The sequence below is a fragment of the Arvicanthis niloticus genome, chromosome 17 (assembly GCF_011762505.2).
Source record: "Arvicanthis niloticus isolate mArvNil1 chromosome 17, mArvNil1.pat.X, whole genome shotgun sequence".
Classification (NCBI taxonomy): Eukaryota; Metazoa; Chordata; class Mammalia; order Rodentia; family Muridae; genus Arvicanthis; species Arvicanthis niloticus.
The window spans coordinates 12,136,832-12,163,297 of NC_047674.1; the positions used below are offsets into that span (position 1 = coordinate 12,136,832).

The 26,466-nt window shown below is 52.1% G+C and overlaps 1 protein-coding gene across 8 annotated transcripts in view; it reads right to left on the reverse strand.

Annotated features, from left to right (window-relative positions):
* Window positions 1–18,874, reverse strand: part of Crocc2 (ciliary rootlet coiled-coil, rootletin family member 2) — a 60,373-nt gene extending 41,499 nt beyond the window's left edge. For all 8 annotated transcript variants that reach the window (XM_076914722.1, XM_076914719.1, XM_076914721.1 and 5 more), the window contains exons 1-6: window positions 18,710–18,874; window positions 18,521–18,599; window positions 7,427–7,577; window positions 6,435–6,583; window positions 4,163–4,269; window positions 2,584–2,725 (exon numbers count right to left, since the gene is read on the reverse strand). In XM_076914722.1, the coding sequence (XP_076770837.1) occupies window positions 2,584–2,725; window positions 4,163–4,269; window positions 6,435–6,583; window positions 7,427–7,577; window positions 18,521–18,598 (627 nt within the window). In that variant the 5' untranslated portion in view covers window position 18,599; window positions 18,710–18,874. The remainder of the gene's footprint in view (window positions 1–2,583; window positions 2,726–4,162; window positions 4,270–6,434; window positions 6,584–7,426; window positions 7,578–18,520; window positions 18,600–18,709) is intronic.
* Between the last annotated feature and the right edge of the window lie 7,592 nt (window positions 18,875–26,466).

The following is a 26,466-nucleotide window of genomic DNA, read 5'->3' on the forward strand; positions in this document are numbered from 1 at the left end:
ACATATGCACATATACACGATACACTTACACCTTCACATATAGAAGTCATACACACAATAGACCATACATACCATACACACAAATTCATACGCACACCGTGTGGGGCGGTGGGCTGTGAGAGGCAGCTGTGCGCCTGGTCGACCACAGGCCTCAAATCCCGGTCCCTAATCAGACTGCAGATGTTCGGCTCTGCTCCTGGCTCCTGGTTCCTTTCATTTAGCTTCAACCCTTCACAGCCTCTCCCACAGAGAGGTCTATGGCCATCAGTCATGAGGAACAGTGCCTCAGGCTCTCCCACAGTAGATGAGGTATCTCCAAGCTCTCAGACCAAGCCAATAGGCATTATCTGCTGCCAGACCCTGACCCACCCTGAAACTTTATATAAGAGCCCTATTCAGGAGAAGTAAAGATGTGCAAGAATTACGCCGTTGTCTGAGAGTTTCTGTCGCAAGAGTTGTAACACATGGGAAGAGATCTGCTCTCCTGAAGTGCCTTCAGGACCCTCCCTTCCTTGCTCACAGCCCAGACTGGCTCAGCACAGAGGAACAGGTGCATCTGGGAGTGACTGGGAGGCAACAGTGGAGACACGAGCGGAGGCAACAGCAGCAGAGGTGACTCCCCCTTCCGTGCTTGCATTCTGTCCCCTTGGCCTGGATCCCTGCACCCGGCTGGGCTGGAGATCTTTGTTGGATGCCCTCTGGAACCCACAACACTGCTCACATCATAATACAGGCTTGTATACCACACACACACACACACACACACACACACACACACACACACGCACACGCACATATACACACACCTGTGTGTGCAAACAGTCTTGCAGAGAAACTGCCTGTCTAGAATGTTAGAGAAGAAAAGAGAAATGATTCTTCCCTGTACCTGGAACCCCAATGCAATATCATGCAGTTTGCAGTGTAAATGCATACAACCTGGGTTTTCACCCTCAAAGTCTCCAGCAGTGTGGTTCACAGACCCTTGGAGCCTCCAGGCACCCATCAAAAGCAGTTAAAAATCCTTTCTGGAAAAATCCTGTATTCACCCAGGTTTCAAAGAATTTCCATAAAGTTCCAAAGAAAATAACCAGCTCCCCATTAGCGCAAGACCACCAAGGACACAAAGAGACAGTGCACCATGACCAGGACTCAGCAGAAACAATGGGGTCAGATTCCGGACAATGGCAGGCCGTGCATCATCATAGACCAAACACAAAATGGCTGCCCGGGATATACAGCGACCAGAGAGAGCTATATTTAGAAAAGATGCACTTCATCCTCCTAAAGATGAAAATCTGATATTTGTAGTTGAAGTCAAGGAGGAAGAGTCCAAGGTGATTAGATGCCAGAAGGGACATTGATGAGCAAGAACGTGACTCTAAAGAAATTAGCCTAGCTCAGGGTAAAGGAGGGGAAGTAACTCAGATGATTCTGAGCACTAGAGATGGCGTAAAATTGGCACAGACATCTTGTTGGCATTAGGGAGAGGAGGGAGAGGTGGGCAGGGCTAATACTGAAAGATTTAATGGTTCTTTCCAGTCATGAGGAAGGACAGAGGCTGGACACGTCTTGAGTAGGATAAGCAGGAACAACCCACATGGGGTGTGTCATAGAAACCCACAGCCAGCCATAGACAAAGTGGGAGAAGTCACCAGAGCAAGGAGACCAACAGCCTTGTGCCGAGTTAGGGTCAGGGGAGGTCACAGCCTGGTTGGCAGCAGCAAAGAGCTGTGTCCAATTCTCCTGGGATGACAGATCCTGCTCCCTGGTGACACTGCACCCTCTGTGAATCTTAGCAGCCACTTCCCTTCCCTTCTGCAGGTGACAGCAGGTGTAGCTACTGTAGCTACAGCCAGAAATGATAGATGTGGGGTAGAAGGCAGGGGATAGGGGGCCTCTGTGGCTGCCTTCTCCCCAAGGGAGGGGTACCAGGGGCTCTCTGAGATGTATTTGTTTGAAAGGACCTATGTGGATCCAGACCCAGGGGTCCCTGGGGTCCAGGGGTCTCCCGCCTTCATATGGAGAGAGCGCATTCTTCAAGTGGCTTCAGAGGGGGAAATCTGGCCACTGGCGTTTACAGGGTCACTTGGATGTGTGATCAGACCTCTTTAGAGCCAGGCTGTCAAGGGATGCCTTTCGCTTCAGTTGTATGGTATCATCTTTCCAAGGCCACGCCCTTCTCAGAAGGTCTCACATCAGCAGACTAGACCTAGATATCTCCCAGGGTCTTCAACATTGTTCTCTGATGCTACACTTTGAGTGGACAAGACTGTGGGTCTCGGGCGGTTTCTGGCCAGGAGCTTAAGAGCAGCTGTGCAAACCAGATCCTTTAGTCAGCCTCTCTGTATGGCCAACAGTGTCACACATCAAAGCCAGGAATGGTTTAGTCTTGTTTTCCTTTCCTCAAGGGGACTGAGGTGTCCCTCATGGCACAGGCTGCTGTGACCAAGCAAAATGGATTGTGAGGCTCCCACCGGGAGGGACTGCATGATATCAGCTTCCCTTGACTTGCAGGTACCAAATTAAACAGGCAGAAGTAGGGACAGGTTATGGGGCCACTTCTTTCTTAGACCAGTGACGCACCTCTCGAAGCTCCAACTTGCCCTGCAGGCGGAGCAAGCTGTGTGTCGTCCTGGTCAGCTCCCTGGCCAACGTGTCATTGGCCTTCTGCATGTGCTCCAGCTGTTGCCGAAGGAGGGTGTTTACTTGAGAAAGGCTCATGCTCCTAAATGGGACAAAACCCACAGCTGTGTGATGACTTCTGAACGAGGCACAGAGAGCCCACGAGCCTAGACCAAGAGGTCGAAATGGAGCCCTGAGGTCCCCAGTCTCCGCTGAGGTGTGGAGCCCCAGCTCCATTCCCAGCTGTCCCTGACCACCCTGCAATGAAACCTACACGGACCAGCACCGGGAGGACTCTTCCCAGAACCGGCTCAGCAATATCCTTCCTTCCTCAAAATCCTATTCTCCCAACTCTTCCTTACCCCTAGCCACTCCTCTGCCTCCAAGAAGAAAATAAAATTTACAGGGTCCAGGAGGCTCACAGGGAGTCTCGGAGGGGCAGACTGGCAGAAGTTGGGCGTCTCTGGGAGTTAGGCCCCTTGAGGGATTCCAAAGATCCTGTTAAGCTTTTCAGGCATCGGGCTCCCCTGGGGCTATTCTTCCCTCAAAATGGGTTTTCAAAATGCTTTTCAGCATTTTCTCCCTCTGCCAGATTCCTGGAGGGTAAGCCAACCACAGGATGTTAGTGATGGCGAGATCGCTCAAGTGAGGCCCATGGACTGTTCCCAGGGCTGGGGTGTGGTGCATTCTTGCCAAGTAGGAACAAAAGGGCCTGTTGACATCAGAGAGGCTTGAAGCCAAAAGTTCTGGAGTCGTGGTCAGGGTGGTAAGGAGAGCCAGAGAAGGGCACCCAGGATTGTGTGTGCCAATGGCCCATGGTTGACTGTGGTAACCCACCACTAGCAGTGATGGCCAGCCAGTACTCTGAGTGGGCATCCTGACACCACACTCAGGGGGTGAGGTCAGAGAGCCCTTGGCAATGGCTGTGCCTTGGGAGACTGCCCACTGGCCCAAAATGACACTGATGCTTCTGTTTTCACGATATGGGAATATATGCTGAAGGATGTGGGCAGAGGACAGGGCTATCTCTGATGCCAGCTCTCACTTGCTGGTGGGCTCTCCTTAGTATCCTGACCTCAACGCTGGGACATTATGGCTTCAAGCCTCTCTGATAGCTTTGCTTCCTCTACTCAGAAGTAAGGATAGATCATTACTGAGGAGACTAGAAAGAGTCCCACTCACCCAACAGTGATGAGAGAGCTCTCAGCTCTGTGCTGTCCCCTGGCCTGTGCCACAGGAAGAGGAAAGGAACCTGCTGCCCGCTCTGCAGACTGCCCTTTCTCTCCCTTCTCCCACACCCTGGCCCCGAGGGATGAGAAAATGTGTGAGGATATGGGAGTGGCCTCCAGTGGAAAGGAAAGGAGACCAGGAGAGTATTGAGTTCTGCTTGCTACTGACCCTTCCCCCTGCCCGCCCAGGGTGCTTTCCCTGTGCCAGTTTTCCCAAGCAATGGTAACTCAGGCTAGCTCTGATGGGTTGGGTGAGGTGTACTAGGGTATGCACCCCCTGCAACCCTGAGTGCTCGCCCACAGGGCCTCACCTCTGCTGTGAGGCCTCCAGCCGGCTAAGAGCCTCCTCCAAGTCCATGCTATGTTCCAGCTCTGACTTCCGAAGTCGGGCCTCAGTGGTATCCAGGCGGGCCTGCAGCTGGGAAGGAGTGTGAGCCCACCTGGTCCATCTCTCCCTAGTCATCCAGGTATGACATCTTTGCCATAAAACCCACCCTGGGCAGAGAGAGGATACAGGGTCTCCCAGGAGCCTGTGGCCTACAGAAGAGGAAGAGGCCTGCTGGATGCTTGGATTCCACTGGGCCCGGGAATACTATGGGAGTGGTGGGATCAGCAGGAGGCAGGGCTCTGGGGGTGCCTAAAGACATTTCACTTAGAGGTTAGTAAACTGAGGCCCTGCTGTCCCCAGTGGCTGGGGCGGTTCAAATGTCAGCCACATAGGGGTAAGGTAGACAGCTGGAAACCGGGCTCATCCATGCTTCCCTGGGGCATGAATCTGGACCCCTCTGGCCTGGACTATTTCCCAAGGTGCACCTTCCCCTCTCAATCTTAGCAGGTGGGAACATATTCACACGGGTGTCAAGTCCCCCTGCTACCAACACAGAGCATTATCCCAAGGGGCCAATGTGGAATTCAGGATGTCACACCCAAGGCCCACTGCCCACAACCATTCAGCTATTATTACAATAGTGGGGGATCTGAACCCAGAGCCTAGGATATCAGGGAATCAAGGAAGTCTTGGGAGGAAGGCACAAAGAACAGGGGGATGGGGTTGGTCTGATGGCCAAGGATCTGATTCTCAGCCACCAGCAATGTGACAGTTGGGGTCAGAGGGCTCCAATAATAATAGATAGTAGTGTCACCTGGAGAGGGCATGCTGGACACCCAGGCATGCTGGACATCCTCAGCATGTTTCACCAGTGTGCTGGGGTGTAATTTGGGCTGGGGTCTCCTGGCACCCTCATCTAGCTGGCTGTGATCTGAGCTCTGACTCATAGCTTAGTTTACTAATCTTTGGAAGGCCTTCTGCGGCTTCTATTCCCTGAAGTTCATTCCCAGCATCTCCCGCCCCGTGCTAGGAAGACTCGCTATCCCAGAATGCACCACAGGAAGAGCAGACTCTTGAGCCATGGTCGGGGGTCCTCACAGTCTTTCTTAGAGGGACTCCTTGGGTGGGGGGGCTAAAGAAAAAGGCATTTCCCAGCGAGTTACAGTATGGTGGGAAGGGCATCAGAGAGCTGGGATCCGTTGGCTGGTGGGCACCTCAGGACTAGTGTGATCACACCAGAACTCTTCTAGGACCCTCACGTGGGCCAGGCCAGGCCTCAGGCTTTCCACAAGATTCTGTTACATGCCATAGAAAGAGCAGATCTGGGCCAGCACTGGTCCCAGGCATGGTTCTATGACCTGAGAGTAGTGGGTCTCTACCTTCCTGACGCCGTGACCCTTCAATTGAGTTCCTCATGTTGTGGTGACCCCCAACCATAAAATCACTTTCACTGCTAATTCCTAACTGTAATTTTGCTACTGTTATGAATCATAACATAAATATATGATATATGGGATGTCTGATTTCAAGGGGATTACGACCCACAGGTAGAGAACCATAGGGAACCACTGGCCAGAACTGAGCCTTGGTGTCCTCGTCTGTCCTGCCACACGGAGCTCAGGCTGGTTCTATAGATGCTGAGGGATCAGAGATCCCCGCCACTGCATGGATTGTTGTCACTTATTCTGTGCCTATTGTGCCTGGTTCTGCCTCTGAAGCTCTTGTGACTTGGAGAGGATAAACCATGGAAGGGCTCCTGGCCTGGAAGCCACCTTTACCTTTCTGCCCAAGTTTCTCTAGCTTCATAGAGAAGGCATTCCCTAGCCCACAGGCATCCCCAGATAGCCTCAGGCTGAAGCCTATATCTCAGAGGTCACCTCTCACGAGACTATAGTACATGTGAGAAAGGCCGGGGGGCTGGACCTACGAGCTCTGCCTAGGTTCTGGCGTCAGTCCTTCCTAGCTTTCTCCTCTATTCAGAAGCTGGCTTTGTGGTTATAACTGGTAAAGCCCTGGACCAGTGGGCTATCACTGACCAGGCCACTCCACAGGGATCCTGGAGCAGATGAGAGACAAACATCTGAGGTGGACAGCTCCTGCGTCACCTGCTCACCTTAGCCCCCTTTCTCCACCTGTTGCCCAGTGTCCTGAGACTGGCTGATGGGCCCACAACAATGATCACCTGTTTTGACAGATGATCCCTAATAAGGGCCAGGCTGTGCACACTGGCCTGCAGGTACCAGCTGCACACTCACCCTCTGGCTGACCATATGACACCTGTTAGCCAGCTCCTCCCGCTCAGCGTCTGCCTGGGCCAACAGGTCCTCCAGTCGTGTCAGCTCCTCCTGAAGGAGCTCACTCTCCTCCTGTGCATGGGTCGCAGTAGCTGGCAGCTCCCGCAGCCCTGTGGGTATAGCATTCAGATCAGGCCAGTGCCCTCCCCAAACAAGTGGAAGAGGCCATGAGGAACTTCACTTCGAGCACCCTCCCATCCCTATTGCCTTTGGCAAACATCTCTAACCTCACCTACTCACGGCCAGGCCAAGCCCCTACCAATTAAAACACGTGTGTGGGACTCTGGGTACCACTCATCATGTCTGAACAGTAGTGGGGCTGCTGCTTCAGGGTAGCAGGACCCTGCCCACAGAAAGAAGTTGCTTTTTCAAACATGCAGGGGGTGTTTCTCTGTCCTTTCCCAGTGGCCAGAGGTAGCCTGGGGCCATTAGGAGACAGATTAGACAGGCCCTTGTGACACAAAGGGGTCATCAGACCCCTGCAGCAGGGAATCATGAGCTCAGTTGGGAATCAGGGAGCCTGCCTACTATTTGGCCTACATGCAGGGATGGATTCCTTGGAGCCTGTTCCTGCAGTGCGCTGATAAGAAAGCTTTGTGTGTGTGTGTGTGTGGGGGGGGGCATTGATGAAGGACAGAAATAAAACTCAGGATGTCCCTGCTCAACCTTAACCTAAAGTGTCAACGTTAAGCTTTTCACTCTAGTGAAAAATGAAGCTGGGTAAAATCAAGACACGGGTAGTGGAATAATGTCACAAATGCTGAGGTCAGCTCTGTGTGGCAGTGATTAATGGCTGTGTGGCTGTCAGGTGACTCCGGAGGACCCGATGAAGAGAGGGTGGTTGGGAAAATGGGGCTGGGAGAGTCTGGGATGGGCAGCCAGAGACACAGGACAGTCCTCATGGCATGGCTCCCTGAGAGGCTCCCCTGGTACCTGAGCAGCCTCAGCCTCACCTGAGAGTGGCTCCTCACCCAGGCTGCTCGACACAATCTCTCGGATACGGGCTGGCACAGGAGTGGGTAAGGCCCATTGGCCTTCTCCACGCACGGTTAGCGCCCGGTCTTCCCTTCTGGCCATGGGGCTCAGGATGGTGTCTTCCAACTTCTGAAAAACACCCCAGAGCCATGGTTCTTATAGGCCTGAGATGACTTGCAGGCACCTCACACAAGCCCGTTGTTGTCTATGGGAGCTGCCACGAGGTCACTTCGACGTAGCAAAGAGTCCTGGAGATAGCAGGGTGGGACCAGGCTGGTCACCAAAGCCACATGCCTTAGTCTCTCCACCTGTGGGGTGGGATTGTGCAGGGCTTTGGCAAAAATGAGGAAATCAAGAGAATGGGTATCTGAAAGAACACCTGGCAAAGGTCAGCTTAGCTCACTCTTTCTAACTCTAAGCAGGCTGCACTGAGTCCTGGGCCAGCCTCCTTGGGAGCCTGGAGCAGGTGCCTTTGTGTCTGTCCACAGAAAAAAACCTCCACCACCTGCCCTGCCTGGACTGGTTAGGCTTATCTGCACAGTAGAGATAGGGAAGCTATCTGCCCTGCCCAAACCCTGCCCAGTGATCACAGGCCTGGGGAGGGAAGGGGACACTGCAGGTAAAGGACTGAGAGCTCACCCCCCTGTTCTGAGAGGCCCATCTATCATAAGGGGTGTTTTGGGGCCCTGTAAGGCTAGACAGGCACAAGGTGACAAAGGCCAGCAGCAGGTGCTTGGTTCTAGGAGCAGCTCAGAGATGTCCCCCTCAGCCTATCCCAGAGGGGAGCTAGAGTGGCCCACTTTCTTGGTGAGTCCTGAGCTAGTGAGCTGTCAGGAGAAAAAACCACATAGGTTCATATGTGAGCATAACATCCTGGAGTCAAATCCAGTGAGACAAATCTGAGGGGCCTGGCGCTTTGTGAGGAATCTGACTGAGAATAGCACCTTTTAACGTTATGAATGTTAACATCGATGACGGAGTCTTTGTCGTAAACACCCTTTCCTGATTTCCTTCAAACACGCTAGGCTGCTAGGGGCTGAGAGATTTGATGTTGACAGTAGTCACTCTTCCCTGGTGCCTGGCTGCCTTGAACAGAGAGCCATTAAAGTACCAGCCCCATTCTTGACAACCAACTGGACTGTTATCATGGTGGTCCAGCTGCTTTGAGCGCCATGGCTGCTAGAAGCATCACAAGCTGGGGTGCTGGGGCTGAAATTCCTGTTTTAGAAGCCTTGTGCTGGTGTCAACTACTCTTGATAATTCGCACAGACAAAAGCAAACCCCACGTGGGGCAGGACAGCCTCGTGAACTCCCGATGACACCGCTCACTCTGTAGGTATTGCCACTCACGCTAAAGGGTAAGCACTTTGTCTAGCAATTCCACAAAGAGCCTGTGGCCTGAGCAGCATGGGGCCTGTAGTTGCTGACCGCAAGCGTGCGGTGCATTTTCCAGAGATCTAAGCAGCTTGCTGGTCGCTGCTATAAAAACCTCCCTTTGGATGGTTTGTTTGTCCATTTGTGGTCTTTATCATGAGTCAGGCAGCTTGGGCTGGTTGTAGGAGTTGTAGACAAGATCCTGAGGTTCCAAGTCTTAGCAGAAGTGGCAGCAGCTGCATTAAAGAGTCCCAAAGCCAAAGAGTCACCAGGAGCCAAGGGCCCTGACACCTGAAGCTGTGAGCTCAAACAGATACGATGCAGGTCTTGAAAGCAGAGGTGTTCAAGAAAGCAACTGAGGTTAGAAACTGAACAATTAAAGGTAGCAAAGAAGCTGAAACTCGGGAGAGCCAAAGGGCAGAGCCTAGACTATAGGGACTGCAAACCCCAGAAGAATTTGGGAGAGCTACTGAGGGGTTCAGAGGCAAGAGTCTGGGTGCCTAGAACTGAGGATACTGACAGGTGCTCTGAGCCCAGAGCACTAGACCCCTGCCTCAAGCACCTCAAGCAATAATCTTCTGACTTTGAAAGCTCGAAGCCACAAGTCTCTTCGTCCTAAGCACAGTGCTATATACAGGCCTCTCTGGCTTTGGAAATTCAGGTTGTAAGTCTAAAACTCAAGGTTACCTACACCACGGGAACACCTTCTTGCCTACCTATGGTTCCTACTTAGACAATGTTTTTTTAGGATCTCAGATTCTCAGCAGGATTTTGTTGGGGGAGACACATGTTTGGAGGAGGGAATGAGCCCGAGATGAAGCCCTTGTCAGGTCCTGTGGGCAGGCTTGTTCTATGTCAGCAGGAAACTTCCAGGTATAGGATTAAGAATTGAGGATTAGGAATAGCCCACAGTGGCCAACCTGCCCTGTCCATGAAGGATGTTTGAAGACAGTGGCTTAATGACCAGTGATTGATACCAGTGGCTCCCAACTCCCAAAACTTTCCAGGACAGCAGCCACATTCTCTTCCACAGTGGGACTCCCCAGACCCCTTTCCCACCGAGAGTTCCCTCAGGTGACACTCAGAAGCCTCCTGACTCTTGGCTCACTGAGGATCTTTTCTAGTTTGCAGCTCCCCCGGTTCTGACTCCCAGGTGTGGGCTGGTGGGGAGGCTTTGCTTCTCCAGGTACCCACCCCACCGTCCTTACCCATTCCTCTCGACTGTAGCTAGGCCTCTTTCCACTCTGAATCCTGAATCTCTCTGTGGAGATAAGCTATGGCCTTCACCTAGGCACCCTAAATATATTGATTCCTCTCTTAAACTAGCCAGACTGAAATCACACCAATATCCAGATTCTGCACGGCTCTGGACAGGGCTTGTCCTGGTCCCCGAGAGCCCTGCAAAGGTCGGATGCCTTAAGTGATTGAGCCCAAGGCCTGGTTAACCTATCCCTTCAGGCTGGGGAAAGACTTAACCTTCTCCAGGGCTTTGCATTTAACTCCCCTAGGTGGTCTTGGTAAGGTGCCTTCACTTCTCTTCCCTCCAGAGGACCTCCCAGTCTTGCTCTGAGTGGGTGGTCAACAGTCTTCCTTGGGTGCAGCAGCTCCACTGCTGAGGAGGAGGGCTCTCCTTGCTACTTCCTCCCTGGCCATGCAGACTCCCGGTGCTCAGACCACCAAGGCCGCCCCTGCCTTTCTAAGAGTTAGAGCTGGAGGTGACCAGCCATGGCTACCCGAGCCTCCTGTTATGCGCAGGGGGAAACTAAGGCCTACTCGGGTGGCAAACAGAACCCTAGGTCTCCAGATTAAAGACGTGATGCTGGCTCCATTCAGAGGTTCCCTCCAGGCCGGAAGGACCCTGCCTCCCCTCCCTCCTCTCCCCGGAGCATCAGCGGCGCCACCCGCTAACGGGAAAGCAGCGGCGCAGCACAAACTTGACTCATTCCTAACGTTTACAGAGGGTCACTTATTAGCCGGGACGTCCCGAGAGGCGCTGGGGGCGTAATAGGTTCCAGCTGTGGCCCGGTGCCTGCGATGGGTCGACGCCCAGCCAGAGCAGGAGGGGTGCGGAGGGGGAGCGGGAGGGGCGCGTCCCTGGCAGCCAGCCCTCCCCTCCCGCCTCCAGTCCCCTGCGAGCGGGAGGATTGCAAGCGAGGGCCGCCCCGCCTCCACGCAAATGGCGCGGGGGAGGGGAGCGGGGCTTTGCTACAACGTGCAAGGAAGGAGGTCTGTGCTGACCGGGCCTTGGATCCCCTGGGATCCTACTAGGGACCGCCTCCTTCCTCATACCCAAGTCAGGTCATGGTGGGGAGTGGGGCTAGGAGAATTTCCAGCTTCTGCCCCGCAGGCTCTGTCCATTGCTGCCACCAGTGCCCCTCCCCCCCAGCCTGGGTGGGTCACCATCTCTAGGGCCAGGATCTTTTTTATACAGCATGGGGAAAGGTCTAGTGCAGCAGTGGGAAACCTGGATAACCTGGGGGGTGGGGTAGGCTCGGACCGTGGGAAGGACACCAAGGCTGGGAAAAAGGGATCTCCATGGTCACTTTCCTAAAAGACCACAGACTCAGAGAGCTTCTGCCATGTTTGTTCCTTCCTACAGCCCTCCGTGTAGCTCCGTTTGTCAGCTCGACCTATGTCAAAGACCCTAGGGAGGCCAATGCTAGGTCAGTAGCCTATGCATATAGATGGAGTTCCAAATGGGTGTGTTGGAGGCTCAATGGGGACATACCACTGCCTCCCACTTAGCTGTGGCCCTGTTGAGGGAGTCCTGTCTAGTGGACAGGCCTCTTTACCTCAGTCTCTGGGTCAGAGCAGGACTCCTTTCTAAGAGAACCGAGGAGGGGCCCACTGTGCCCTCAACACGCTGTGTTCATAGATATGCCACCATCCGTGAAGGTTGGGGCCTCATCTTATCGTCCAGCCCTGTTCCACAGGCATGACCCTTCTGTGTGTGTTCCTTCCAGATTTGGCACAGGGATCACCCTGAAGGGGAATCCAGGCAACACCTAAGAACAGCCAGTGGTGAGGAAGGACAAGGGCCAATTGGACCACAGACTCCGAGGTGCCGGCCTCTCCCAGCTCTCAGAGCTGCTGTCTGGGTTGGGGGAAGTGTCAAGTGTGTCTACCGCAAAGGGCTTCTAGAGGGGGTTGGGGGTGAGGATGCAGGGGTGGGGTGTTCTTTCATTGCTGCTTCAAGCAGTGGGAGCAGAAGAGAACATTCAGGGATTCCCCCTCTTGGCCTAAGACTCACCCCAACTCTTGGGGCTTGGCAGGTACCAAATTGGTCCCCACCCAGTAGGTGAGCCCAGCACTCTCCTTCCAGGTTGCAGGTAGAGGAGGAAACATAACAAATAAAACCCATTAAACTCTCAGGATGCAATTGAGGAGGTAAGGGCTGGTTCCTGTTTTCCCAGCCAAACTGAACAGGAACCGCCAAGGCATGAGTGTGAAGTTCCAATTGCTCCCCCCTCTCCAGAGTTAGTCCTTGGTGGACTTCCTGGGGTCCTCTTATGGTGCCAGCAGCACTGGGCCACTCCCTAAAGCCCTGCAGGGTCTTCCAGTGGCAGGCATGCTGGGATGCAGAGATAAAGAAGGCCAGTAAGCAGAAATGGAAAAGCACATGAGCGAATTCACCGACTCTTGTTCGTGAGTATGGCCACAGACAGTGGACAGTTTAGGTCCTGGTCCCGACGGAAGAGCAGGATGAATTTAAAAAGGAACCTGGCCGCTTCAAGTATGGAGAAAGGCAGGAATCACCCATACCTTCCAAATAACTCAGCAGCAAGCAATCAGGGCAAGACCGCCAAACCTCCGTTTAAAATCTCTGAGGGAGAGGGTATCCAACAGACAAGCTCAGGGTAACTTGGATACTGTATCAGGACCGGGCTGGGTGGCTGATGTGGAGCTGAGAACAAGCCTACAACTCTGCAGTTCTGGGGTGGCTCGGCCTGCTGTTAATGCTGCGTGCTGAGCTCCAACAGTGCCCCCATGTGGTTCTTTCCAGTACTGCATGAGGGCTGCCGATCCTGCCCAACTTCTGGACTGAGGTGGGCCTCAGGGACTCCAAACATTTTGGACAATAAGAGAACCAGTGACAGTGTGTGAGTTGAGGCAGGTTAAGCGGGTTGAAGTGTCTTAGCAGTATCCACGATCCAGGAGCAGATGTTTCAAAATAAAATATTTTGATTTAGAAACTCTGCCCTTCTTCCCCTGTGTGAGCCTATTCTGGACTGCTGACAGGTCTGTGGTAGGACTGAGATTAAACCCTGAGCTCCCAAACACTAGTGGGGCTAGTTTCTGGACATCCAGATCTCTAGACAGTCCCCTAACTAGTATGCACCTAATTGGATGCCCATGGACCCTCCTGTATTCCTTCAGTGAGCTAGCCTGGCCAAGAGCAGGCCCAACTGGAGGCTCAGAGCACCTTGGCCTCCTGCAGAGGGTTTGGTCAGGAAGTCTGATGGGCTCTGTTCCTGGTAACGTCTACTCCTGTGTTTGATAGGCTGCCTTTAGGGCTACTTTGATTGATACCCTCCACTGTGCCTGCCAAGCTGGGGTATGGGCATTGCCCCTAAAGCAGAAACTAGTCATGAGGGGACTAGACGGTGAAGCAGGGGGTGGAGACGAAGGGGACCACTTATCCACCCACCCCTAGCACAGTGCTTGGCACACAAACAGGCTCAGCCAGGTTCCCAGCACAAGTAATTGAAAGCCTTATTGGAACTGCCGAAGGTATGAATCACTGACTACAAAATGACTCACGGCGGGGACTGTTCAGCAGCGTGAGGATGCTGTCTGTCTTGTCTGCTTCTATGTCCTGACACCCACACAGGTTTCCTAGGAAAGGTGGCCAGCCTGCAAAACAGTGCAAGCAAGGGCCCGGGATAAAGAACGTGGGGCTGAGGAGGAAGCAGAGAGAGGGCTGGGCTAGACAGGAGAGAGGACTGGAGCACTGTTGTCAAGGCCTGGAATGTTCTATTGGGGAGGTTGAGCCTGTCTCTGGATTATGGGGAAGAAGGTCTGAAAGAGGATGTGGCCTGTCTGCTCATTGCAGTGGCACTGGTATCTGGACATGTGGCTCTGGGGACCTAGATAGTATGTCCTTCCCTGGATGGCATGCGATTAGCATTGAATCCAGGCCACACATGGACCCCATTTTGGCTCCTGCACTCCTGGGACCCTTGATCTGTGGAGTGAGACATGACTTTAGCGGGGAACTGAGAGAGGGGTGGCTGGGTCCCCCCACTAGCTCTAGGATGACAAAGGTTAGATGAGAGCTCTGGGTCTTTGTACCCACCCACAAGCCATCTGGTGACCTAGTACTTAAGTCACTGGGGATTTAATCAGTAGTATTCCATAGGAGGCACCCATGAAAGCCCTAATGAGGGGCTTGGTGGAGATGCAGGGCTGGGACGGCATGCACCCCAACGGGGTGCTCCAGTGCTACGCCCCTCCCCAGACCTGCCATACTTCTTTGTGGGTGTCCTTGATCCACAAAGTGGATGTTTAAGTCAGGGCAGCGGTGCCTGGGTGTTGAGAGCTGTTCTGGCAGGTTACTAAGGTTGAGGAGACTCAGACTTAACCGGCCAGTCAGAGGTCAAAGGGCAGTCTATGATGGCGTCTGAAGTGCTTCATCCTGTGAGGTTGAGCCCTAGCTGTACCCCCTGGGCAGCCGGTGTTAGAACAGGTGCTAGAACAGATTGAGAGGGTTAAAGACTTGCTTGCCACCAGCAGCTGAGCCAGTGGAAACAGGTCCTACAGCTGAAGTCTTGCTTTAAGCACAGAAGAAAGCAGGGATGTAAAGTAGCAGAGCCACTGTAGGAAAATAAGATGGCAATTCCTTAGATAATAAAATAAGGTCCGTGTAGAATTAGAGCTAGATCCCACAGACCCCACAAAAGTGACACCAGAGACCCAGACGGATGGACCTACACCCTGCTGGTAGGAGGCAGCTCAGTGGTCCACGCAGGGAAACCCTGTGAGTGGTGAGCAGTGCATGGTCCATCCACAGGACGGACTGCCACTCAGCCATGCGGTGACGTGGGAGGACCTTTAAGCTTGCAGGTTCCATTCAATTCACATGAGGCTCCTAGAACTGCCAGATACACAGAGACAGCGAGCAGGCCAGCAGGCCGGGGGCTGCCATGGGCTGGGAGAGTTGGTGTTTGGTGGGATGACAGTTGGGGAGGATGAAACCATTTGGGGGTTGGATGCTGGCAATGGTTGAGAAGAGTGCAAATACTACTGAACTGTACTTTAAAATAGGCAAAAGGGTGGCTTTTGTATTATCTATATTTTAATTACAGATTGAAAATTGAAAAAGGCTGAAAGTCAGTGAGCCACACACATATCTCAAATTAGATGGGCAAAATCACAAATTAAAAACAAAGGGAGCCGGACGGTGGTGGCGCACGCCTTTAATCCCAGCACTTGGGAGGCAGAGGCAGGCAGATTTCTGAGTTCGAGGCCAGCCTGGTCTACAGAGTGAGTTCCAAGACAGCCAGGGCTACACAGAGAAACCCTGTCTTGAAAAAACCAAAAAACCAAAAAAAAAAAAAAAAAAAAAAAAAAAAAAAAAAAAAAAAAAAAACCAAAAAAACCCAAAAAACAAAAACAACCCCCCCCCCAAAACAACCAAAGGGAAAATAAATATGTGGGTTGGTTAAATATAAAAACATAAAATGGAATGTGCTGGCCGTGTTTTGTCAACTTGACACAAACCGAGACATATCTGAGAAGGGGAGATCTTAACTGAGAGAATGCCTTGATAAGATCAGCCTGTATGCAAGTCTGCGAGGTATTGTCTGGATTAATGATGGACGTGGGAGTGCCCAGTGCATTGAAGGCAGTACCACCCCTGGACAGGTGGTCCTGGATAGTATACGAAAGCAGACTGAGCAAGGCATTAAGGAGTGTTTCCCCATGGCCTCTGTATCAGCTTCCCTGACTTCCAGGATGATGGACTGCAAGCTGTAAGATGCTTCTCCAAGTTGCTTTTGACCATGGTGTTTTATCACAGCAGCAGACACCCCGAAGGAAGACAAGAACTGCCTGTTACCAGCCAAGGAGATGACGAAACAGGTGCAACTCAGGGAGACCCACTCATCTCTGGTTAGTCTAGCACTTTCTTGGACTTAGACAGACGGTCTTGAGTTCTGGACACTGTATTGGGAGGCAGAGGTGGTTACTCTCCCTGCTTCAGGTCCCATGATATTACTGCCTCTGTTCATATCCTGCTGCTACGGTGAGGGTGGGCCTTGTACAGAAATGAGGGTCTTAGAGCTCATGGTGCTGGATGCAGTGTCTCTGCTGGGCACTGGGAAGGTGTCCGGCTACAACCCCACTTAGATGCCGTTATGCTAGATGTATGAATATGTAGTGTATGGTGGGAAGGAGTCAGGCGGCTTAGGAGCCAGATTTTCTGTCTTTAAAAAATAAACCCAACTCATTCTGGAGGGAAGTATGGGCCAGAGAGAAGCACAGCAAATCCTTCTGGGGCCCGTGCCCCATGACCTAAACACTTTCCACTCTTCATTAACATCCCTAGACTTCCAGCTCGTGAACCCTTTGGGGGTACATTTAAACCACACCCAAGCCATAGCAACAGCCAACAGCAATAGCCAACAAATATGAAATTTTATAATGGACAAGTTCCCAGAAACTAGAACTTTTACCCAAAAGAAACAGTTTGGAGAGCTCTATGCCATTAAAGCAACCAACTCAAGAGTGGGAAACCGTCCCGCACTACATCCACCCGTCTTGGATGTACTGTCTGTTCTGGGCCTGAGAGGATCCAGAAAGCGCCTCTTCCCGATGCAGTGAGCCCCTCCTTTCATGTGTAATTTTAGGGGGGTCTTTGAACTCACCAAGCCAAAGTCTTATCCTCAGGGACCAATCTGAGGGCTCCCAAGCCTGGATTCCAGTTCTAGCTCTCAAGTGGCCTGTGGGGCTGGGTGCTCTGGGATACTGTGCAGTGGTGTGTATGTGTGTGTGCACGCGCACGAGTGTGCACAGATGAAGCAAGGAGAAGGGAAATCTGGCCCAAAGAAGACGGATGCTAAGGAGCTCTTCCCGGCACAGGGAGCGGGTTGATGTCAAAGCCTTTGCTCCTGGTCTGTGGGAGGCTTCTCCCACTCAAGCTTTGCCTTTGCCCTTCTCCTAGTCTCCTACTTCCCTGTACGTAGCCAGAGGATCTGGAGGTCCCTAGAGTCTTGCCATTAGTCGGAGAGGGCTATCTGGGCATCTCATGGCGCCTGCCTGCTGCATGCTCACCTCATGTAATTGCACAGAGATCTCAATCACTGCTGTGCAAATAGCAGGTGTGGCTGGGTAGACAGAAAAGCCTCACCAGGCTCTGTATGACTTTCAGGTGGCAGCTTCCCAGGGACAGTGGGATCAGATGCATGCACAGACCCCAAACATCCATGCCCAGAGATGTTTGCATCACTCTGGGATTCTATGTCAAGAACATGGGCAAACACACAGCCACTCCCTTCCACCCTTAGGCCTCCAAGGAGCTAGCTGATCAGGTCCTTAGAGGGTGATGTATGCTCCACTGGGTGCTGGGCTGTGAGTGTTTTGAGAGCTCTGGTGTGTTGACCCTCTTTCTGAACCCATCACAGGCCTTGCTCTCAGAATTCAGCCTGAAACCCTTTTGGGTAGAAGTGTCAGTGTCCGCTCAGGTGAGAGTACCCACCCAGGACACTCTCTGGTGAGAGTACCCACCCAGGACACTCTCTTGCCTTGTTGCATCAATTAACTTAATTTAAAATTACATTTATTTATTTGTGTGTGGGGTTGGGGTGTGTGTACCGTAGTGTGTGCGTAGAGGTCCCAGGGTAAATTTTGGGAGTTGGATCTCTTTACCATGTGACTCCCTGGGATCAAACTCAGGTCATCAGACTTGATGGCAACTGTCTTCACCCACTGAGCCATCTCCTCCACCCCCACTGACTTTAATACTCTGTTCGTATCACGGTCTGTCCTATGTGTACAAAGATGCTAACAGGTTATTTAGCCACCTGGCACCATCTGTGCGGTTGGTTACTCCTTTCAGGGAATCTGATGTATTGTTTACTTAGGACCACGTCAACCCCCTGCAGCGAGGCTTTGAGGGTCTGAGAGCTGGGTTAATGACCACCTGTGTCAGCAGGTCCATCTGGGGTACAGTGAGTCCCCAGTGGTCGGGGACTGGCTGGCTGGATGATGACAGTGTAGGGGAAGCAAGATGTGGACTGGCAAGTATGTGGACTTTTAGGAATGGGGGTGGGGGAGGGGAAGAGGGATAAAGGGCTAATTGTGTTGTTTCTCTTTTACAGGTAAGTTCTGTGAAGGTGGAAATGGAACTTCTGCAGTTTACAGAGTGGGTATTGGGGATATCTCCAAACAGAGGCCCCTCTTCTAAGCTCAGACTCAACTGCTCCCATACCTAGCCACTAAAACAGTGGAGCCCCTCCTGCCCCGTCCCTTCCACCTTGGTGTGCAGGTTGCAAGCCCAGGGCTCCAGGGGGGTGCTGGCTTTCTGAGCTGCTTCGCCTGGCTGGAGATCCACACTTGCACGCTCATATTCACACTGAGCACGTGCACAGGTAGAATGTGCTCTTGGGGGTGGGGGTGGGGAGGGGAAGTGCAGTCCTATCTAAAAGTGCTCTCAAGAGCTGCTCTTCAGGGGTCAAGGAGGGGACAGCCACTTCACTGACCTGGATCACGGTGTCCAACCCCAACTGAGATTGCTCCGTGCTGTCTCCATCATCAGGATTGCTGGGAGTGGAGCTCATCCTGGGCAAGAACACAGGACCTCAGATACTTAGGACCTTGGCTCCTCAGCAGGCTCTTCCTTGAGCCTCAACTGCAGCCAGTACCTGCCTCCCCACCCCTGTGTGCTGTACCTGGAGCCACTGTACTGGTTCTGCCCCGTTGAATTCTCTTGCTCCCGAACACCCAGCTGCCCCACCTTGATTGTGGAGACCACATGCCAAACAAGCCAGTGAATGTTGCTGTGGCAACCAGGACGCTGAGGGCCGGGTTTCCCTGGAAATAGGAGTAGGGGCTGTGAGGACTAAAGAACACTGTTGCCTGAAGCGGTTTCCCTGGAGACCTGGAGTGAAGCTCACCCGAGGGAGGGACCAGCGCCTTCCCAGAGCCCCTGTTTACTGTCTAGGGAGACTTGTTTGCTTGCTGATCACACCCAGGGGTGCAGACCACAAGCCCATTCAGGGTCACCAACTGACTTAGTCTATGTGCCAACGAACTTTGTGATCAGTAGTGAGATGTGTGTCACAGATGTCTAAGGACTAAGGAGGGATGGACTTTCCCCAGCAGCAAAGGCCTACAACCCCACCCCTTGAAGCCTGGCCGGTTACCTGCTCTGCAATGTCCTACCTAGGCCATGCAGAATCACATCCCTCCCCAGTTATCCTGTTGGTACTGATCTGGCTCATAAACTTATCAATAGACTCTCAACCTACTTCTGAGACCTTCTGAACTCTGCTGATGTCTCTGTACATTCATTCTGTAACCCATGCATATGCATACAGATACAGAGATATATTTACTGTCTGCTATGTGATGTCAATGTTAACATTAGTAATTAAAACTGGAATGAGAGAATCTGCCTTTACCTTAGGCCAGGCTACCCAAGCAGGTGGGATTATATGTAAAACTTGTTGTTGAAACTGCTCAACCTTGTATGTTCACTGTTAGTCAATAAATTTTTACGTAGAAAGCACAAACACATTCGTCTGTTTTGCTGGTGTAGCATGCCCATCATAAAGGGGTCCCAGGGAGAGGAGGGCTGGTTCTCAGGAGGGGCCACCCTGTTTCTTGCTCAGGCACCCCTTCCGACCCCCATATCCAGTCTCTAGGACGGAGTTACCAGTGGACAAGTGCCTTGCTCTGTCCTCCTCTGTTGTCTGAAAACCCTTGATGTGTCTCACTAATCCACCCCTCCTGGCCATGCACAGGAGCGTAAGACCCCCGTCCCTGCACTCTGGATACTGATTGGTCTGGGCCCTTAGGTGGCCCATGAATGTAGCTTCTGGTCCAGGGCTATTGATGACAAGGAGAATTTCCAGTGCAAGCCCAGAGTATGTTCTATAATGAACCCTGTTATATTGAGGATAGTGGATCTCACGAGGACCTTGGCCAGTTCTGATCTTTCTCCTAACTGGCTGGACTGTTGGACCCAGAACCCTGAGCCTCCTGAGGATTGGGGAGCAAGTCCTGCTGCAGTTGTCAAGGACATGCTCTGTCCCTACCCCCCATTCTCCCAGCATGTGACCAATTTTGCTCCTGTCTGTGGCCACCTGTTCTGCAGTCTGTTCGATACTTCTGTACTTGGAGGGAGACTCCTGCCAATCATTCCTTCCTCCATCCCTGAAAACTCACCAGAAACAGCCACAGGACATGACAAACCCTGGATTCCCAATTCCTTGGAGGATGGTTCAGAGCAGTGTGGTACTGAACTTGAACATCGTGGTTGGCCTCAGGCATGGGCAGGCGCAGGCACACAGGCGATAGTGGGAAGTTAGCCTTGGTACAGGGTCTGGGTTGTGGTGATTCAGAGCAAGTACAGTGCACAGGGCCCACTTCCTGCTAGAGCCTACATGGCATGCACTTCCGACAGCAAAGGGGCTGCAACCCAGACCAGACCAGCCTTGGCTGCCCTCAAGAGTCACTCTCTATGAGCAACGGCTGCCGCATCTGGATCTGTGAGTTCAGCCCGTGAGCAGTCCACCCTGTCTCTGGGACATAGAGTCACCAAAGGGGCAGAGATGACCACAGACAGCAAGTCAGATTCCAGAGCAGTTCCAGCCAGACAGGCTATCCTGGGACTGTGGACATCACACAGGGCACACAGGGCATCGCATTCCTGTGTGCCCTCCACCCTCTTCATGAGAGCTGTCCCTCACATGAACTGTGCCTGAGGGATGCCAGAGCCACGCCAGGGCCAGGTATCCGAGCTACTTTTGAAGCTGAATGACACCATCCTCATTCCTGGCTGCTGAGTGAGGTGGAGAGGCCAGAGTAGGTGAGGTTATGGGCACTCAGCCTTCTCATTGAAGGCACATACACGACCCTCCATGTGGACCTCTGATGTCCCTTCCCTACCCTAAGAAGGTTTGGGTCAGGGATGGAAAATTATGGAATTTATAAGGCTGGGGATGGATAAAGAAGGGAGGCCAACCATGTCTGAGGGGTTCCCTGGGCAGAGGAGAGCATCACCCTCTACCCACTCAGTGCTAACATGGACTATTCAAAGGATGTTTGGTGGATGATCCTGGATAGTGACTGTTAGTGTGGCTCAGGGAACCTGCTCTCTGTCACCCAAAGAACAGAGGACATGGAATTCCAAGGTACAACCAGAAAGACTGGGAGGGCAATTCTGCCTTCGGTGGCAGGAGAGGGGGTGGGGTTCATTCACAGCTTGGCAAGGACCACAGCATAAATGAATGAATCGAGGAAGGCCTAACACAGTGGCTCTGGCAGTGACTTCCTGGATACAACCGTACAAACATGGATGTCAATGATAGCAGATAATTTGGACTCCATCAACATTAAATCATTACACATAGGAGGGCAATATTAAGAAAGAGAAAACAGAGCACGTGGGATGTTATGTGAGAAAACACTTGCAAGTCATCTATCTAATAGAGGAATCAAATCTAAAATATATAAGAATTTCCTAACACTCAGCAATACAGCACAATTTAAAAAAATGAGCCAAGAATAGGGATGGACAGTTCTCTGTCAGGTGCATGTAAGGGGCCAGTAAGCCTACAGAAATGTATGACCTTATGAAGTATTTGGGGGAAACTGCGAGATGAATGTCACACCTGTTAGGGTGGCTACTGTTAAGAAAAGAAGCTGATGACAGTGTGGATTAACTGGGGGCCTTGTTGCTGGAATGTGAAGTAGTGAGAAACCACTCGAATATACGATGGCACTTCCTCAAAACTCAAGCACAGGCCACGTGACTGGGCGATTCCACGTCTGGGTGTGTCCCCAGAACAGAAAACAGAGATGGAGAGATTTGGCTGCCATGTTCCTAGCAACCCTCGTGTCTGCTGATAGGTGAATAGATAAGAAGTATTTGGCCTGTTCATACAGAGGATGATTGTGCTGTATTTAGAAGGAGGGACGTTCTGACACATGTTGTGGCAGGGATGGACCTGGAGGATGTCAGGTTGAGTGAAGTAAGCCAGCCACGAGGCAGGGCTGAGCAATTCCAGCTACATGAAGTTCCCTGAGAAGTTCAGATCTCCAGACAGAAGCACCTATTCTCCCCACTCGGTGCCGAGGCTGGGGAGGAGTGGGGAGCTAGTGTCTCGTGGCCACACAGTTTCTGCTTGAGAAGAGAGTCTGGCAGGGCATGGTAGGGCATACGGAACACTCAGGAGACAGAGACAGGTGGAGCTCTGTGAGTCCAAGGCTAGCCTAGTCTACATAGTAAGTTCTGGGTTAGCCAGGGCTACATAGTGAGACCATGTCTCAAGAAAAAGAGAGAGACAGAGAGAGAGGGGAGACAGAGAGAGAGAGAGAGAGAGAGAAGGCCGGCCATGAACACACGGAGAGAGGGAGAAGGGGAATGGGGAGAGAGAACAGAGCAGGAGCAAGAAGACAAGAGAACAAGCAAGAGAGCCAAGGTGAACATTTTAATGCCCTGAATCGCATACTTTAATATGGTAATAATAATAAATGCTATGCATATTTATTTAATAAAACCCCACATGCAACCCCTAAACCTAAACCCCCAAATCTTTCTTGTGAACATGGACATACGAACAGAACCAGCAGAGACTGCACCCACCGACTCTGAATCTGAACTGGCTAGCTTCTAGTCTGTCCTGGGCTGATCAAATGGCCTTGGGACAGGCAGGACCCCTTGTGTGCCCTGTGTGTTGGCATGATACACTGTGTGCTTCCTCAGCCTGACAGACTACCCCCCAACACGCCCTTTCACACTCAGTCTGGTACCCTTCCCCTTTGCTAGGACATCACCTATCTCATGGCCCCTGCTTCCCTGAACCAAGAGCCCAGCTCCCACACCTCTGCTCAGCACCAGGCCTGTTGGAACCCCATGTGGCTGAGTGGTAGGCCAGGACTCATGTTGTCCCCATCAGGCAGTGGTGGGGTGACAGTAAGACCAGCCTGCAGGTGGATGGCGGGTAGTATCCCAGTCCTGGGTCAGCAAAGTGTGTGTGCCAAGCCCCAGTAAATCACTGGACACACAGGAGCTTCACATATCATATGTTTCCTATATACAGTGTCAGAGGTGCCTCTGGCCCAGATCATCCTGATAGAAACCTGAGGCCTGAGGTTGAGTAACAGGGGGGCTGGTGGAGAAGGTGAAGCCTGAGAAGGCAAACTGTACCGCCATCCCTGAACTACATGGGCAGAAAGAAGGAGCAAGGAAGAATGCAATTAAGGATGGGAAGATGGTCTCCTTGTGTGGCCTTGACCCCTCCTCCTCTGTGGATGGATGCTGGGCAGGCAGATGGAATAGATGGGACCAAGCCTCCCTTTCTTGTAAAACCGTCCCACCTGGGATCTATGCTCTTATACTGCCTCTCCCCAGACCAAGTAAGGGCACAGGGGAAGGTGGGAAAGCAGAGATTTTCCACGGCTTGAACCCTTCGTGGGCATGCTCTGAGGGTCTAGCTGTGTGAGAAAGGGAAAGAGCTGGAAAGGTGTAACTCCAGCTCCGGCCTGAAGTTTGCTGGTGACGCCGAGGTCCCTGGGAGCTATCATCCTGCTACCCCTCAGTCTCTACTCTTCCAGCCTTAAGCTTGGCTCTCCATTGTCACAGTCCCAGCAAACAGCAGCTCAGCTCCAGGCTGTCAGTCAGCCTGGGACTGACACTAGCCTTGTAGACTCTGGGACACATACTAGCCTTGAAGGCATCTGGTAGACTGGTTTCCCCCATAGTTCCTTTCTTAATGCTAGGACAGTGGTTCTTAACCTGTGGGTCATGACCCCTTAGGGGAGTCAAATGACCTTTCCACAGGGGTTCCATATCAGATATTTATGTTATGATTCATAGCAGCAGCAAAATTACAGTTATGAGGTAGTAACAAAAATAATTTTATGGTTGGAAGTGAACTGTTTTTTTTGTTTGTTTGGTTGGTTTTTTTTTTGGTTTTTTGTTTTTTGTTTTTTCAAGACAGGGTTTCTCTGTATAGCCTTGGCTGACATGGAACTCACTCTGTAGACCAGGCTGGCCTCGAACTCAGAAATCTGCCTGCCTCTGCCTCCCAAGTGCTGGGATTAAAGGCGTGCGCCACCACCGCCCGGCTAGAAGTGAACTGTTTTAAAGGGTTACAGCACTAAGAACGACTGGACATTCTGCCTTCTCTTGAGATCCAGCGTGGGGACAGGCACGGCAGATCCTGCTCAATCCTGCTCTTGGTGAGGTGGTACACCCACCAGCAGCTCTGGTGTGGGTAGGGTTTCCCAGGCCTGCCTCTCTGCTGGAGCTCACCCTGTTGGCTCTGTCATTCCCTCCAGGTTATTATTGTCCTCCAGACCACCCACAGCTCCTTGTCCCCAGCTTCTGTGTTTACTGAAGAGCATTTGTCTCAGATACATGCTTATCCCACATACAATAAGCTGGGAGCTCTCAAAAGCACCCTTAGGTGGGCTGTGGGGCTGGCACATGTGCAAACAATGACTTCAGCCACTGTGAGGATTAGGTCACTAAGTTGTAGAGAGTCAGCTCTCTCTTGTTTCGACCCCTCTCAGTGGCCACACACACTCCACTTCTGAGGAGCTCACGCGGTGGGGGCAGACTGAGCAAATAAAACAGGTCTCACCATTCCGTATAAACAGGTGATGCTTATAACCTTTCCTGTAAGTTTCATGTCAACCCCCGAGCCATCCGGACTTAGCTGGGTGCTGTGTGCACTGTCAGTTGTCTACACTGGTATTAGATTATGATGCTGTGTAGCAGGCAATGGGCACAGGCCATGAGAGAGGACTAGGGTTTGTTCAGCATGGAGAACACTGCTGTTCCATCTGGGATTCTGAACCGCCCATCTTGTCATGGCCACTTGCTTCTCCAGTGTGGCCATGAATCTTCTGGGCACTGCCAGAGTGTGGAAGCAGCTGGGAGCATATATCATGTGACTTCCAATTCTTGGTCAAGAACTTTGAGTCTGTAAGGACAGTGACTCTCCATGGGCCACACACAGAGGGCCTCTGCATACATCTGCCCTGGAACCTCACTTTCTGTGTCCATGTTGAGCTTTAATAGGCAACAGGGACTCTGGAAAGAGGGACTCTATCATACCAGAGTTCCAGAAAGAAATACTACTGCTTACAAATGAGGAGGGGCCCTTCCAGAGTCTACCATGAACATCAGTGGACTTCAGTTGACCTTTCTTAGGGCACCAGCTGGTGCCTACCTTCTTGTGTGCTGACTTTCAGCCACTGTTGCAGAACCTGGAGTTTGGCACAAAATTGCCTAGTAGAGAGTTGAAGTGGTGGCCTGGGAAGTCGATATGCCTGTGTCCTAGTGTGGTGGCATGTGACTCCAGGTCACAGGAGGAGAGAGGCAATCAGATGAGGAGGAGCTTGGCAGCACCTTGCTCAGGGGTACCTGGGTATCCTGAGTGACTTTAGGAGACTTCTGTGAGATGACATGGAGAGAAAAGCAAGGAAAGCCCAGGCTTTCCCAGCTCCTTGTGGCAGGCTGACAACTGGCCTCTTGCTGTGCCAGAGCCTGTACGTGGCTCTCACAAGGAAAACGTGAGGATTGGAAACTTTCTTTGGTGGCCCTGGATACCATCTCAGTTTTCTTCATAAGAGACAGACAGAAGGCAGAGAGAGGAACATGGGGTAGGGTCTCCAGCAAACTGGGGCAGAGGCAGCACGATGTCCTCCAAGGCAGCTGTAGTCATTAGAGCCAGAAAAAGCCCAGCATGCTCCCTTGGTGCCTCCTGACGGAGTTCAGCCACTGATACCTTGACCTAAGACTTCCAGCCTCTCTGCCCTGGAATCCAGGCCTGCTATAGAGAGCTGGCAGCTCAGGGAACTCGCCATGCCTCTATGCAACATTCGTGCAGAGTCTATAGATAGCCATCGGGCCATGTGTGAGAAGTGGAGGCAGTGTAGAGTTTACACCACATACTTACTGAAATCCGTTTCATGCACTCCATTCAGACTGGAATGTCCCCTCCCTGCTAGTCTTTCCCAGGGCACTTGGGAATTCCCAAGGTATGAAGCCTGTGTACTTGGCCTTGTGCTACACCGAGGGTGAATGAGTACATTTGTGGTCTCGTCACCAAGACCCTGAGAAAACCTTGGGCTCTGAGAGCTATGCTGACTACTCTGGCTTCACTGTCCCCTCCATTTCCCCTGTTTTACATATCAACACTCTCAGCTCTGCAGGGTGGCAGGCTTGGGTCCTCCTTGTGGGTCCCAAAAACTGCCACCAGCTCCATCTTCCTTCTCCCCACTGCATTCATGTGATGTCCTTATGTGTCCAAGCCGAGTTCGGGTCCAGCTCTTCACTGTTCACGTCTATTCTGAATGCTAATGTCAAGCCCAGATGTGGAATACACAGAGGAGGAGGAAGAGGAGGAGGAGGAGGAAGAGAAAAAGGAGAAAGAGGATGAGGAAGAGGATGAGGAAGAGGAAGAGGAGGAGG